Below are 13,474 nucleotides of genomic sequence, written 5' to 3' on the forward strand. Positions count from 1 at the left end.
CCGGAGCACCTCCTAGGCCTGCTACAGAGCTGGCAAAGCCCACACCAGAGAAACAACAGAAGGGGCTCCTCATCCTAGGCCTGGGGGACACCGAGATCCCCAGGTGGTGTCCGCCTCCAGGCAGATGGAAGGCATCCAGCGTTCCGGGGGACCCACAGACCCCTGCTGTGGTCCCGAGGCAGCACCTCGGCCTCGGCCACTCCGCTTTCGGGGCTGTGTCCCGAGACTCTGCTGGGTCAGTCTTGGAGGCAGACACACGTGAGCAGCACTGCAGCACGGCCGCAGAGAGCAGAGCCGAGAATCCAGCGGCAGCACGCGACGGCCAGACCAACCCACACAGTGGGGGCATCTGTAGCACAGGCCGAGCAGGAGGAAGCCCGGCTGCAAAGGAACAGCCCCAGTTACTGTTTCGTGAAGAAACAGTACGGGCCGTGTGGTCGGGACTCTGTCGTCTGTTAAAACAAATACAGAAGAGGAAACAGAATTTTGTACACACTTGCCGATGTGTACTTGATGCTGCCGGGAAAAGAGGCCGGGAAAGGAGGGGCTCTGCCGCCCCTGGGGAAGGAGGGGGCTTTCCCCAGCCTCCCTCAAGGATCAAGATTCTGCATGTCTCCGAGCTCTATCAATTCCAGGATAACGGCACATAGTTTACTTCAAGCTAACAACGAGGCAGGTTGCAGCACTCAGCGGCCTCTGGATTGGGGCGCAGGGCGAGGCCCTCCTTGCTGATCTTCCACACGCCTCTCGGGTCTCTGTTCTTCCCGCAGGAGCTTTACTTACAAGTTTGAGGAAACCAAAGCAGAAATAAAGCAAGAAAGGAAGAAGTCACAAGACCTGGCCAGCCACACTTGGCCAGGCCAGCGTCCTAGGCACCAAGGGCACCCATAGCCCTGGCACCCGGGCTGACAGCTGAGTCCATCCCCAGAGCCCAGAGCCCCTTTGTCCACTATGAACCCCAACTACAAAGCTCACCCCACTACCACCCCAACAGGAGCTTCACATGGACCTCCCCTTTAATCTCAATAAGCCTTGTGAATTTCACATTCTGCTTCAAATCTGCCACCACTTTAATACCAAAATAATATTTTAAATGACACCTTGGTTAAACAGTTTAACCTTTCCCCTTCTCCCCACCTTCTCAAGTGGCTGCTGCCAGAGAGGGGCACCATGTTTTAAATTATGCACCAGCTACAGGGCTTAACCTTTTCACCTGTAGGGCGAAACCCTTGGTCACAGAGGGTGAGCCACGTTTTCAATCACACGAGTCACCTTCGCCTTTGCTCCTAGAGGGGGCCTTCAGAAGGACACCCAGAGGCACACTGGATGTGGCCCGAGTTTCGCGACCTCCTGATGCCGCCATGGGCCGGGCAGGGTCACTCTGAGAAGAGCACCGTTAGGCTCACCTTGGGCATCGATGGCAGAGGAGCCCAGAGCTCTGAAAGCCAGGGCCGGGCGCAGGACTACAAAGTTCCACTTTGTTTTCTTTCCCCTAAAAACTCTTTATATCTGGAAGACCTTTTCTCCTACCACAAATTACCATTCCTAAGCCATCTCTCACTCATATTTCCGCCTCCCAGCATCATCCCCACACTCTAAGCCCTGCGTAAAGAAATACTAAACAGTCCCTGTAGAATGAAATGGCGGAACACAATAGACCCAAGACCTCCTCTCAAGAATAAAAGTCACACACACACACACACACACACACACACAAAAGTCACCATTCACCAGGCTTTCTCTTGAAAATAGCTCTGGGTCCCTTCCTCAAGAAGACCTCTTCGTCCCCCGACTTGGGAATGACCCCCACCTCAGCCAGCTTCAAGCTGTCTGAACGGAAGCAAGTTCAGTACCTTCTGACCAGTGGCTGCCTGTTCATAAATGGAGACCGGGAAGGAGCCCCCTTTAGGGCTGCAGGAAGAGGGATCAGACCACGGGTGGCACTGCTTCGTACCACACTCTATGGCAGCACTTCTGATTCCTGGCTTAATCCAGCCACGAGGTCACCAAGCAGGCACCTGAACCCCAGGGAGAAAGCGACCTCAGCCAGAACTCAGGAGCAGAAGTTTCTTGATTCTACTCACAATTTGTTCTTCTGCACAGCCTGACAGACAGGGCCAAGCTGGCCAGCAGCCCAGGCCCATGTGGGCAGGGGCAGCGGTGGCACTGTCCCCATGCCAGGCACCAGGCAGACTCCACTTCTCCCTCCTGCCCTGCCCCTTGGGAATCACAAAGTGGCCACATGACCCGCTCTGGCCAATGAAATGTGAACAGTAACGTGCTCCAGGGCTGGCCTGTGTGCAGCGCAGACGCATGCGTGGGCTGAACGGGTGCTCCCTGGCGTGGGCCCTGGGTGAGTGGATGAGCGAGGCCCCTGCTGACTTGCCCTGGACATCGGGCACCACAGGAAGTAAAGTTGGGGTGCATGAAGATACTGACAGGTGGTACTCTTTGTCACACAGCAGGACCTGGCCTGAACGACTGATACAGGGAAGGGAACTTGGTCTGTGGCAGCACAACTCAAACTCTGCAGAAAAAGAAACCACCTTTTATTTTATTTCCAATTTACTCTAGACCAATACTTTGAAAAACTAATATGAAAATGTCTTTGTAATGAGAAGTTCAAAGAAGTGCTTGGTACTGGGCCATCCACATCCTGGCCTGTGCCCAGGGGGCATTGCTCTTGGGCACCCTGACACCATGCTTAGGAGTCTGGATGGAGCCACAGGTTTTAGTCACCTCAGAGGTCGTAGCAGGGAGCTAAGATTGAGAATTCACTTTCACATGACCCCGCTGAGACCAGATGACCAGACTAGTACCTAGTGGGCACCGCTGGAAGGAACCTGGCCACCCCGCTGTGGTCTATGGAGACCAGCGACAGCACCTACTGCCTGGCCTGCAAAGAAAAGCTTCAGCTCACCCACAACCATCATGACACCAATGCTCGTTGGCCCTTACAAGGTGCCAGTCCTTTTTGGTGACAGACTGGCTTCTGTGACCAGTAACACAAGCAGCATGAAGTCCACTCTGCAAGGAGAGTGACGCCCCACGTGGCTGGACAACACAGCCACGGCAGGAGTGCAGTGGCAGTGAGCTAGGCTCACTGCGGAGGAGTGATAAGCCATCCCAGGTTTCCTGAGGTGGAAGGTTTTCCTGGAGCACAGGATGTTCATTTTGTGAAAGGGACAGCCCGAGGCAAAACAGGGCCGATCGATGGGCTGCCGACTGCCGGAGCCTGATTCCTCGGCCACAGTACTGAGCATTTGCTGAACTAGGACAGGCCTTCAATAAAACATCAGCCAGGAGGCCAGCGCTGCATGGACAGCCCGGAAAACCACATCCCACGGCATCCTGTGAACACAGCAAAGGACAGAGATGGGCACCCAAGATACACAAACGACCAGCCTTTTGGGGACAGCAGGGTCTCCAGGCCTGAGAACCAGTTGTGTCCTGAGCCTGCTCAGGAACTTGATTTGCAAATGCTACTCATAACCGGAGGCCTCTTTCTTACTTGCTTGATTTTGTTGTTGTTTTTTAATCTTTTTCTTTTTTTAATTAAACAATAGGTCACTGGAATGTGCTTGGTGAACAGCCACCCTGCCATCATTTGCCAAGCAAAGCAATGGGAATCTCCTAACGGCCACACTTTGCATTCTCAGAAGGGCAGGCTGGGTGTGACCTCACTTCCCAGAGCTGCTGGCTCCGTCTCCTGCCCTGTGTCCCTGTGTCCCTGCCCCCACAACACCCAAACGCCTGAGTGAGGGAGGAACCAGGGACCGCTTGGCAATGAGTTCAAGGCAGAAAACATCTCCTTTCCTTAGGTGACTAAGCCACTACCAGGCGAGGCCATGTCACCCCCAGACACCCAATGTCACTATGCCCCCAAGAGTGTCCTACATACTACACACAAGCTGCCCGTGAGATCCATCCTCTAAGTGGGTGACACCTATGCATGAGAGGGGGCTGACAGATCATCTTACAGGGTGACAGATGTCACCTAGAGCTATCTGGGCACTATGGGACAAGCCACCTCCCTCTACCCCCATCTACAGAGGCAGTGCAGCCCAGCAGGTGCAGGCTGAGATGTGAGCTGGATTCCCTGACATTTACCAGCCCTGTGAGTGACTTAAGCTCATTGGGACTCAGTTTCCCCACCTGTACAATAGAGCTGCCAGCAGCTGTCTCAGGGACCCAGGCTACACGTCACACTATTTAAGGCTTGTGAAATCTACAACAGGACCCAGCACAGAGTAGGTGCCATGTGTGTTCACTGGATAAAAAGTTTCAAGAGGGGACTCAGGGCCCCTGAGCTGGGCACAGGCAAACCCTGAGGCAGCAGCCCAAGACAGGAAAGGATTAGCTGCCTGTGTCACAACCCCAAGTTCCCCTTCCTGCCTCCTGCCAAGTTACTCCATCTCAGAAACCCTGCTGCAAGATGAGCCTGCAGCCCAGCCCCCAGCCCAAGGAGTGTGCTGTGCGCACCCCTGCCCCACGGCCCGCCACGCCTGTGGGTGTACATGGGCTCTGGCTTCCCTGGGAGCAAGGGAAGGGGCCACACCTTGGGCTCCTGGTGGGTCTTAGAAAGCTCAGGCAGAGCAGCTCCTAGAAGCAGCAGGAAGTGGTTTCCTTTGCTTATTTTCCAAGGGATAACCACCAGATTTGCTCGTCAAAACTGTGTAACCGATTGCCAGAAAACACCTGTGCAATTCATGAGTTCTCATCCACTTGGACCTTTTCCTGTGTGTTCCACTCAAGGGGGCATCAGAAAAGCACAGGCTCAGGCCTTGGCATGCAGAAGGAGGGAAAAGGAGGGGGAGGAGAAGAGAGGGAAGTCGGAGGGGAGGGGAGAGGAGGGAAGGGACGGAAGGCTCCCCAGAGAGGACAGCCCAGAGACAGCAGGGCCCAGCATGTTCGGTGCCTAGCCTTTCAAGGGAGAAGAATCAGAGGCTCCCAAAAGGGCCGAAAGAACAAAGCCTTATCTGGCCAAAAAGCCCAGATTTGAATCCAAAAGGACAAGGGTCGGCAGCTGCTGACACAGATACCCTGGGTTGGGAGACTGGAAGCGAGGTGAGAGGCACAGGTCACAGGAAGTGACCATCTGGCAGGGTACACTCCTGCTTCTCCTGCTCGCCTCCAGGGAAGGCTTCTGGGGTCACTTCTGCTCCCTAGGACACAGAGGTTCTGGGACAACTAAGACACACGAGGGCCCTAGTAGAGGAAAGGAAGATGGGGCGCTGGGCCGATGGGCCTGGAGGGAGGACCCCGCCTGGATGGTACTGCTGAGATCACAGCTAGGCAACAGCGAGGCTTGGTGTGGTGCAGTGGGCAAGCCCAGACCCGCGCTGGCACTTCTGCCCCTGAGGAGAGCTTGCGCCTAGCTCTGCATGCACCTGTGCGCATGCATCGGGTCCTTCCAAGCACAGCTGCAGGTGGGGGACCAGAGGACCAATGTCCTACGCTCATGGATCAGCATGGGGGAGATCATGGGACCAATGCACGTGCACACACACACGTGTGCTACTGATGTCCCAGAACGAATGAATGAGCATGCATGAATCAAAATCAATGAACAGAAAACTAAGAGAAAACCAAAACTCAGTAACCAGACAAGGCCTCAAGTAAGGGAGCACCGGAGAGGTATAGTCACCACGATTGAGAAGCCTGGCGCTGGGTGGTGCCCACCCCTTGGCAGGGACAGAGATGGCGCTGAGCCAGGCCTGTGTGCTACGAGCAGGGAGGAGCCACCAAGGAACCCGGGGACCAGGGCTCTGGACCCTCACAGATTCTCAGAACGCTACACCCCAGCTCTGAAGATCCATGGGCTCGAAGGGTAACAGGATCTCAGCTGCCGAGGTGCAGACACCCGGGTAGAGCCCGCCCCGTAAGCCGGGATGTCGCCACAGGAAGAGTTACGACTGTGACTTCAGGGCAGGCTGTGTTGTAAGGTCCTGTGGCGCTCAGGGCAAGGGACCAGGGAGGAAGTCCCCTTACTTTCCAGAGCCCGCTCCAGAAGCCACCAGCTGGGTTTGGGGACTTAGAGAGGGCTCCCTGAGCATCCACCTTGTCATAGCAGCAGCTCTGAGCTTACTCTGCAGCTCCAAGAGGACCTCGGCAATCCTGGAGCACAGCTGCAGGGCCACAGGCTGAGGGCGGCCACGGAGAGGACTCGGCAGGAGGGTGGAGAACTGTGGCTCACATAGGACTTGGATTTTCTGGGCAGCCGGGGTCCCACAATGTTAAGAGCAAGTGAGGACCAAGGGGCACCCCCCCACCTTCCCCCCGGCACATGTGGGGGCCTGGTACCTGACAGCCCACCTGCAGGGCACAGCACCCAGGGCATCTCTGTGTCCCCTGCTCTGCCCTCTGCTGGGCTCCCCAGCCAACCAGGCCAGTCAAAGGGCACAGGGGCCAGCCTGCTGGCAGCATCCGAGGCCCTAGATCCTTGCCCAAGAACCTGCCCCGCCCCCCGCCACCACCCCATTCCGCAGCACAGCATGTTGTTCTGAGACTCTTGCCATTGTTATTTTGAGGAAGCTCAGGAGCTGAACGTCAGCCTTTGCTCTGAACTATCCCAGGTTCTGGGGACCCCAAGTGTACCCCAGGGTACCAGAGGAGCTGACACCCTCCCTGACCTGGACCCAACCCCAGCTCTGCTCACTCCATCTGGAGGCCCACAACAATCCCAATTTATAGACGACAAACTGAGGCCCTGAGGCACTGACCACAGTGCTCTCGCACCCCACCTCAACCACAGGCTCACCTGGTCCCTGCACTCTCCAACAGGATCCTGCCCCAGTGTACCACCTCTGCCTCCTACAGATCTCAGGCAGTCATCCCAGCAATGTTCAGGACAGAAAGATGTACAGATGAAGGGGGAACAGCTTCCTATCTGGCTGGGGGCCAAGTGGAAAGAAAGCATAGCCCATAGCCCAGTGGTCAAGGGAGGGCCCAGGAGAGACAGGCTGACCCCGGTGGGGGCTTCCAGGAGGTGGCAGCTACTCTCACAGTGTCCCCAGCCTTCCAAGGACAGTGGCTACCAGCCTAAAGTCTCTGCCACAACACAGAGCAGCAGGACATCTGGGGCGTGGGACATACCTGCCCCAGTGATCAGGAACTGGCCCTGGGGCTGGTAGTGAGGTGTGATGGGTACAGCCCAAGTTGGGAGGGGACCACACCCGGAGCGGCTAGTCCCATCCTTCCCGGGACAGGGACAGACGCCAGAGCGGAAATCTGTAACTTCCCTCCTCATGGAGCGGAGCAGCAGCAGCCTGGCCAGTTTGTTGTTCTCTCTGTGGAGGTGCCAGGCACACTGGGCCCTTCCAAGCAGCCACACCCTTGCTGCTGCCTCATTCCCACTCCCCACAGTGCCAGATGCCCCAGGCCTTGCCCGTGGGGTCCGGCTGCCCTTATCAGTCAGGAAGCCCTGTCTGACTGCTGAGTCTGTGTGACTGTAGTGACAATGAAGATGACCCTCAGTGACACCACAGTGCCTGCACCCATCGCATGCCAAGAGCTGGACAGCTATTAATGCACACAGTGCAAGCCTAAGCCTCAGCGGGCACCCTTAGACCCATTCCTTAGACGACAAGACCGAGGTTCTGAGAAGCACAGAACCAAGTGCCCAAAGCCGTAAAGCACCTGGACAAGTGTGACGTAGCTCTGTGACCCCTGGTAATTCCATACTGCTCTGTGTCTCAGTGTCCTCTCCTGTAGATCCAGACCACAACCCCTCAGCTCTCTGGGCACACTTGATAAATGGCAGTCATGATGCAAATAAGTCTTGTGTGAAGCCCAGGCTCCTGGGTGCCCTGTGGCACTTGGGCAGCCCCAGGACATGAGAGGGCACAGGCTCTGGAGTCGGCTCCACCTGACCTCACACTTCCTGCTGCGTGGCCTGGGCCCGAACAGGGATGTCGGGTGATGCTACTCCCTGAGGGAGGTGTGTCTACTTCCTTCGGGGATGTTTGGCCCTCCCTGGGCCACTCTGACAAAGCTGTGGCCAGGGCTGCCTGTCCCGCCCGGCTACGCGGCTGCTTTCCCACCCCCTGTATCAACAAAGGCCGCTCTGAGGACCCAGCAGCCCACACCTGCTCCATTCCCAGAGTGCCCAGACACGCCCTCACCTGCCCGCCAGGCTCTGGCGATAAAGGACACATCTGAAATGGGGCCTGCCATGGGCGATCACAGGTGGCTCCACAGCCGACGCCAACCTGTCCCCGCCCACTTCCCCAGGCAGTGATGAGAGGGCGGGGCAGCCTCTTCAGGGAAGCATTTAGCGCAGCCCTCAGCCAGGCCACAAGGCCTCACCTCTGAGCTGGGCCTCTGGACGTAGCCCCTCGATCACGTGCCAAACCACATTTCCGCACACGCACACAGTTTGTTGCTCAGAAACAGAGAGAAATATGCACCTAACAAGGCAGTTGTCTTTCCTTGGGCTTCCTGAAATGGGACCAGGCCACAGGCCGGGCCTGAGACTGAAACCAGAACCAGGCATGGGCCTTATGAGGGCCAGGACATGTGGCTCTGGGTTATGTGGTGCCAGTGTCAGCCCCAGTCTACCCCTTTGTGTTGTGAGGACCAGGCACAGACTCTGGTCAGAGGTCTCCACTCCTCATCTGTTGGTCCTGCTGGTCACAGGACACACGCTTTCTGCGTGTCACCCTCAGAAACTCATCCTGCCCTCTCCAGGCCTCAGTTTATCTGAGCACAAAGAACAAGTAGACCTCACTCATCACGGTGGTAGCCTCCTCATGGCCACTGTGAAGAGGGCACCCTACCTCGTCCAGGCCCAGGACCAGGCCTGGGCCAAGCACATCCTGTCTTTGCCCTGCAGGAGAGGCAGAGCCCCCCTCAGGCCCCAGCTGGGGGCTCCAGCTTGGCTTTGGCACCATTGTCAGGGAGGCCCTTCCCTGGGACGTGTGTATGCCAGGATGCACCCGCCACTCTGGTCATCCTGTGAGGATGCCCTGACCACCACAGGGTCACGTGACTGGGGGACCTGGGTCTCGTGGACTCAACGCTGCCACTGCCACTCATCCAAGTTTCCAGCGAACACAGCTGCCAGGCCTCCCCTCCCCCTTGCTGCCTCCTTCCCTTCTGTCCCTGTCCCTGTCTCTGTCATCCCAGCAGCCAGCTTGTCCTGTCACCCTCTCCCTACTCCCATCTTTCCTGGGCCACACCTTCCCCTTCCTCACACTCCACACCCTGCCCCTTATCCTCCCTGGCGGCCCTTTCCTGTGCTATTTTTGCCACCTTTGTCTGTTTCTCCTCCTCCTCCTCCTCTTCCTCCTCCTCCTGCTCTAGGGGCCTCTGCCAGACCCCAACCAGGCGCCCTGCAAACTCTGGCTCCGTGCCCACTGCCCCCAGGCCCCTCTTCTCCATCATCCCCAAACAGACAAAGCAGGACAGGGGACGTTGATGACACCAGGCAGAGGGCATCCACGAGCAGAGGACACCAGAGTATGGGTCTCAAGGCCCCTGTGGATGAACAGCTCGGAGCTGACACTTTTCAATCAAGGTAGTTAATGTAGGGAAGAAATGAATGGCCCAGGGAAGGCCAAACATCCCCGAAATGAATGGCCAATGGCCCCAATAGCCAACCAGGCTGTGTGACAGGGACACCACCAGGCCACATGGATGGCATCAACACCGGTCCAACAGTAGCACAACCTCATCTTCAAATGCTGTAGTGTGCAGATTGAGAGAGACTCTAACACTGTGGACAGGATGCAGGAGGTGGCCTCAGGACCTCTGGAAGGACCCGGTTTCCTAGCTTCAGGGCAGCTCCAAAGGTGGCCAAGAAGCCACTGTGACCCCCAGCTGGGAAGAATGCAAAGCAGGATCTCTGCCCAGGACAGCAGGGGGGACTGGGAAGGCACCACCCTGCTCAGCTCACCAGAACAACGTGAAAATTCAAAAATCTGCGCGCCAGCAATAGCAGGAATCAGGCTGCGGTGCTGCAGTCGGAAGCAGAGGCTTCCCTTGGTTACCTTTGCAGCTCAGGCTGGCCTTAAACTCACTATGGAGCCCAGGCTGCCCTGGAACTCGTGGCGATCGATCCTCCTGCCTCAGCCTCTGAGTGTTGGGATTAAGGCACGCACCACCACAGTGGGCTTCCTCCTAAATCATTTAAACGCTCCTTTGATACGGCGTTTGCAATTAAATACAGGGAAAATAAGAATTGTTCTGTCCAGGGCTTTGGAGCTGGCGAAGGACCTTCTCACACATAATCACACTTGATCCTCACAAAAGCTCGGGAATGGAGGCAGAGCAGGGAGTTTTGCCTACCCCAATTTTTTAAAATTTTATTTCAGTTTTTTCCAACAAGGCTGGCCTTGAACTCACCATACAGTGAAGCTGGCCTCAGCCTCACAGAGATCCCCAGCCTCAGCCGCCCACGTGCAAGAATGTCAGGCATGCACCACCACACCTGGTCCTCGCCATGTTTTACCAAGAAGAAAGCCCAGGAGTCAAGTAGCCCCGCTTGGCCTGGCACAGCTGGGCCTCAGGAAGGCAAGTACGGTCCCCACAAAGGCTCCAGGACACTGCATGCCCCACACCCCGGGGACACAAGGGGCACGAGCCCAAAAGCTGGTGCTGAAGGCACAGGGATCCTGAGGGAAGCAGCCCTGCTTTGGCGGGATTGGTGGGTTTCCAGAAGTTCGCTGGGTCCTGCGCCAGCAAATGGCCAAGCCACACTCCTGGTCCACCCACCCTCCACCGCACCCCACCTTGGGTCACACCCCCCTCTGGCACTGGCGTTGCTGACACCCTGCAGCAGGCGCAGCCGGGCTGCCGGGCCCTGAAGAGCCACAGCGCAGAACACAAGGACCCCACCAAGGTCCCCAGGGCGGGTCCCAGGACAGCAGCAGCCTCGTGGAGGGTGGAGGGCACCCTCCCTGAGAACACAGAAGGCTGCAGCAGTCCACGCTGATGTTCTGTGGTCCAAGACGCCCCTGTCCCCCTCGGTCAGGGACTGGGAGAGGCACAGGTGATGACTGCAGGGCATGAATGGAGTCAAGAGGAGAGCGGATCAGACACCCTGGAAAAACGCACGAACGGAGGGTAAGTGTGAGCTGAGCTGGACACTCAAGGAAGGCTGCAAGACCGACACCTCTCCCCACACCACCAGGACCAGCGGCTCGTCACGCGTCAGCCACAGAGGCTACGCCAGAGATCCCCCTCTTGCCACTGCCCAGCTCATGCGGGGGCAGGGTAGGAGGACAGCAGTTGGTGACCACCCAGGGGACCCCGGAGAGCAGGAGCCAGCGTGTCACCCTCCTGCAGTTCCCCTAGTGCTGCCACACTGCTCAGGACAGCAGCTGACAAGAGTGCCCACAGCTGGGCTCACGGCACCTGCACAGCCGCGTGACCCTACTCTCGCTGTGTGCACTGCATCCCCTTCAGGGAGCTTTACACAGCCTGGTGGGGTAGACAGTGTCACCTCCAGCTGAGAGGAGACCCTCAGTAAGGGACCCAAGGTGACAGCCAGGATGGACGCAAGAGGAGGAGCTGAGCCCTCCCAGGCAGGACCTGTGGCCTGAGCTCCTCACTGTCACAGCCACTGTCTCCTGGCTTTACTGAGGTCAAGCAGCTGAAAACACAGGGGACAATAATCATGCACCCACCCGGCCAATCAGACATAGTAATACCACACTCAGCATGCCAGCATCCCATGGCATGGTGGCGCACGCCTCTGGGAGGCTGAGACAGAGGATTCCAAGCTCCAGACTTGCCCGGGAAACTCAGCAAGGCCCTGTCTCAAAATTTTAAAAAGGGCTGGGGGTGCAGCTCTGTGCAAACCCCAGCAAGGCCTCCCCACGACAAGGGCAGAAGCCTGCATGGAAGGCAGTGAGGACACCCAGAGACTGTGTGGCTGTTACGTTGGGCCAGCACTCCACGCTGCTTGGGGTGTTTGCCAGCATGCACAGGGTTCTGAGGCAATGCCTGGGCTCACACACGGCATGGAGCCCTTTCCACATCAGGCGCTGAGCCAGAGAGGGCAAGCCCCAGCTCAGAGAGGTGACACGACCTGCCCAATGTCACACAGCCACTCAGCCTTGCTCTGAGCCCAGCTGCCTCTGCCCTGTCACGGGAGGAGCAGCCCGGAGCCAGGCAGGAAGCTGCCCATTCCAGCTGGGCCACCCCCTGTGGCCGCCACCAAGGCCCAGCCCAGAAGCCCCTTGCTTCAAAGTGATTCGCCCTCTAGGCCATGTGGTTTGGTCTGAGGCCTGGGGCAGCAAGGAGCTGGCCATGTGGTCACCCCTGACCACCCAGGTTTGAACGACGATCCCTGGGACCTCAGGGGAGGTCCAGCCAGGGCTGCCCACCTCAGTGGAGGCCTTCGTGTCTCAGGGAGCTGGGCAACTGACAGTGCAAAGAGGACGGGAGGGATGGGGGCGGGGAGGGGAGGCCTCTGTTCCCAAGGATGGGTTAGAGGAATGTCGCTGCCTCAGCCACCCCAGCCCTGTCCCACGCCCCCTTGGCTGATCCACGCCCTAAGTGCTCATCCGCACCCGGCCGGCCGGCTGGGCTGCTGGAATGCACGGTGCCTGAGGTCAGAGCCCAGGCCTGACTGGAGTCAGGCTGAGAAGAGGGGAAAAGGGCCAAGAACAACTCGCTCACTTACTTCATTTCCAGACTTGGCGGCTGCTGGGGGCCAGGACTCCAAACCAAGCTGGCTTTGGCCTGGACATCTGCAGCGGCGGGGGCCGCACACACATCTGCATTCGCTTAGGGAGCCAAGGGCCTTAGGGTTCTCTTAAGAAATGAGTTCCTGGGGAGCCCTGGTCTTTGAGGGACTGGGTGAGGGGCCTACCCCTTCCGGCCTTGCTCTCGGGCAGAGGGCAGAGGATACCCTAAGTCTGCCTGGGGAGGGAGGCAGTTGGAGGGCTGTTCGGGGAGCCCCTGCACAAGCTGGGCGAGTGCTCCGACAGCACACAGCACAGGCACTCAGGCTGTGTGGCCCAGCCACCCGCAGCTGGGCTCAGCAAGCATCTGAAGGAGGCACAGGATCCAGGTCAGCCTGCCTTGGACACAGGTGAGATGGTGAGCAAAGGCCCAGGAACGGCTGGATGGCCTCGGCCTCTATATCCACCAAGTGGGGTGAGAACACCCACCTCAAAGGGTCACCCTGAGAGGGACAGGACACTGAGCTCCTGGCAGAGGGGGCGCACTGGCTCTGAGTTAGGGCTCATTTGGTTTGTTTCCATGGATACACAGTGGGGTGTGGGGTGGGGAGTGCATGTGGGCATATGCCTAGGACAGAGGGAGGTGACCAGCTGATGTCACCTCCCTGCGGTGACTGCATAAGCCTTCCCTCTTCGGTTTGTCTTTTTTGTTTTCTTTCTTTCTTTCTTTCTTTTTTTTTTTTTTTTTTTTTTTGGTATCGGGGATTGAACTCAGGACCTTGCACTTGCCAGGCAAGCACTTATTCTACTGAGCTATCTCCCCAGCCCCAAAAATTTGAGAAGGA

General features: G+C 57.7%; 1 protein-coding gene across 2 annotated transcripts in view; it reads right to left on the minus strand.

Annotated features, from left to right (window-relative positions):
• Cmip (c-Maf inducing protein) overlaps positions 1–13,474 on the minus strand; it is a 190,752-nt gene that overhangs the window by 148,805 nt on the left and 28,473 nt on the right. Inside the window, exon 1 of one of the 2 annotated variants that reach the window (XM_023709149.1) lies at positions 2,085–2,160. The exons of the other annotated variant lie outside the window; for it this stretch is intronic. Coding sequence (XP_023564917.1) covers positions 2,085–2,144 — 60 coding nt within the window. The 5' untranslated portion in view covers positions 2,145–2,160. Of the gene's footprint in view, positions 1–2,084; positions 2,161–13,474 lie in introns of those variants that run through there. 2 annotated transcript variants of the gene reach the window in all.

Source organism: Octodon degus, unplaced genomic scaffold (genome assembly GCF_000260255.1).
Source record: "Octodon degus isolate 3935 unplaced genomic scaffold, OctDeg1.0 scaffold00011, whole genome shotgun sequence".
Taxonomy (NCBI): Eukaryota; Metazoa; Chordata; class Mammalia; order Rodentia; family Octodontidae; genus Octodon; species Octodon degus.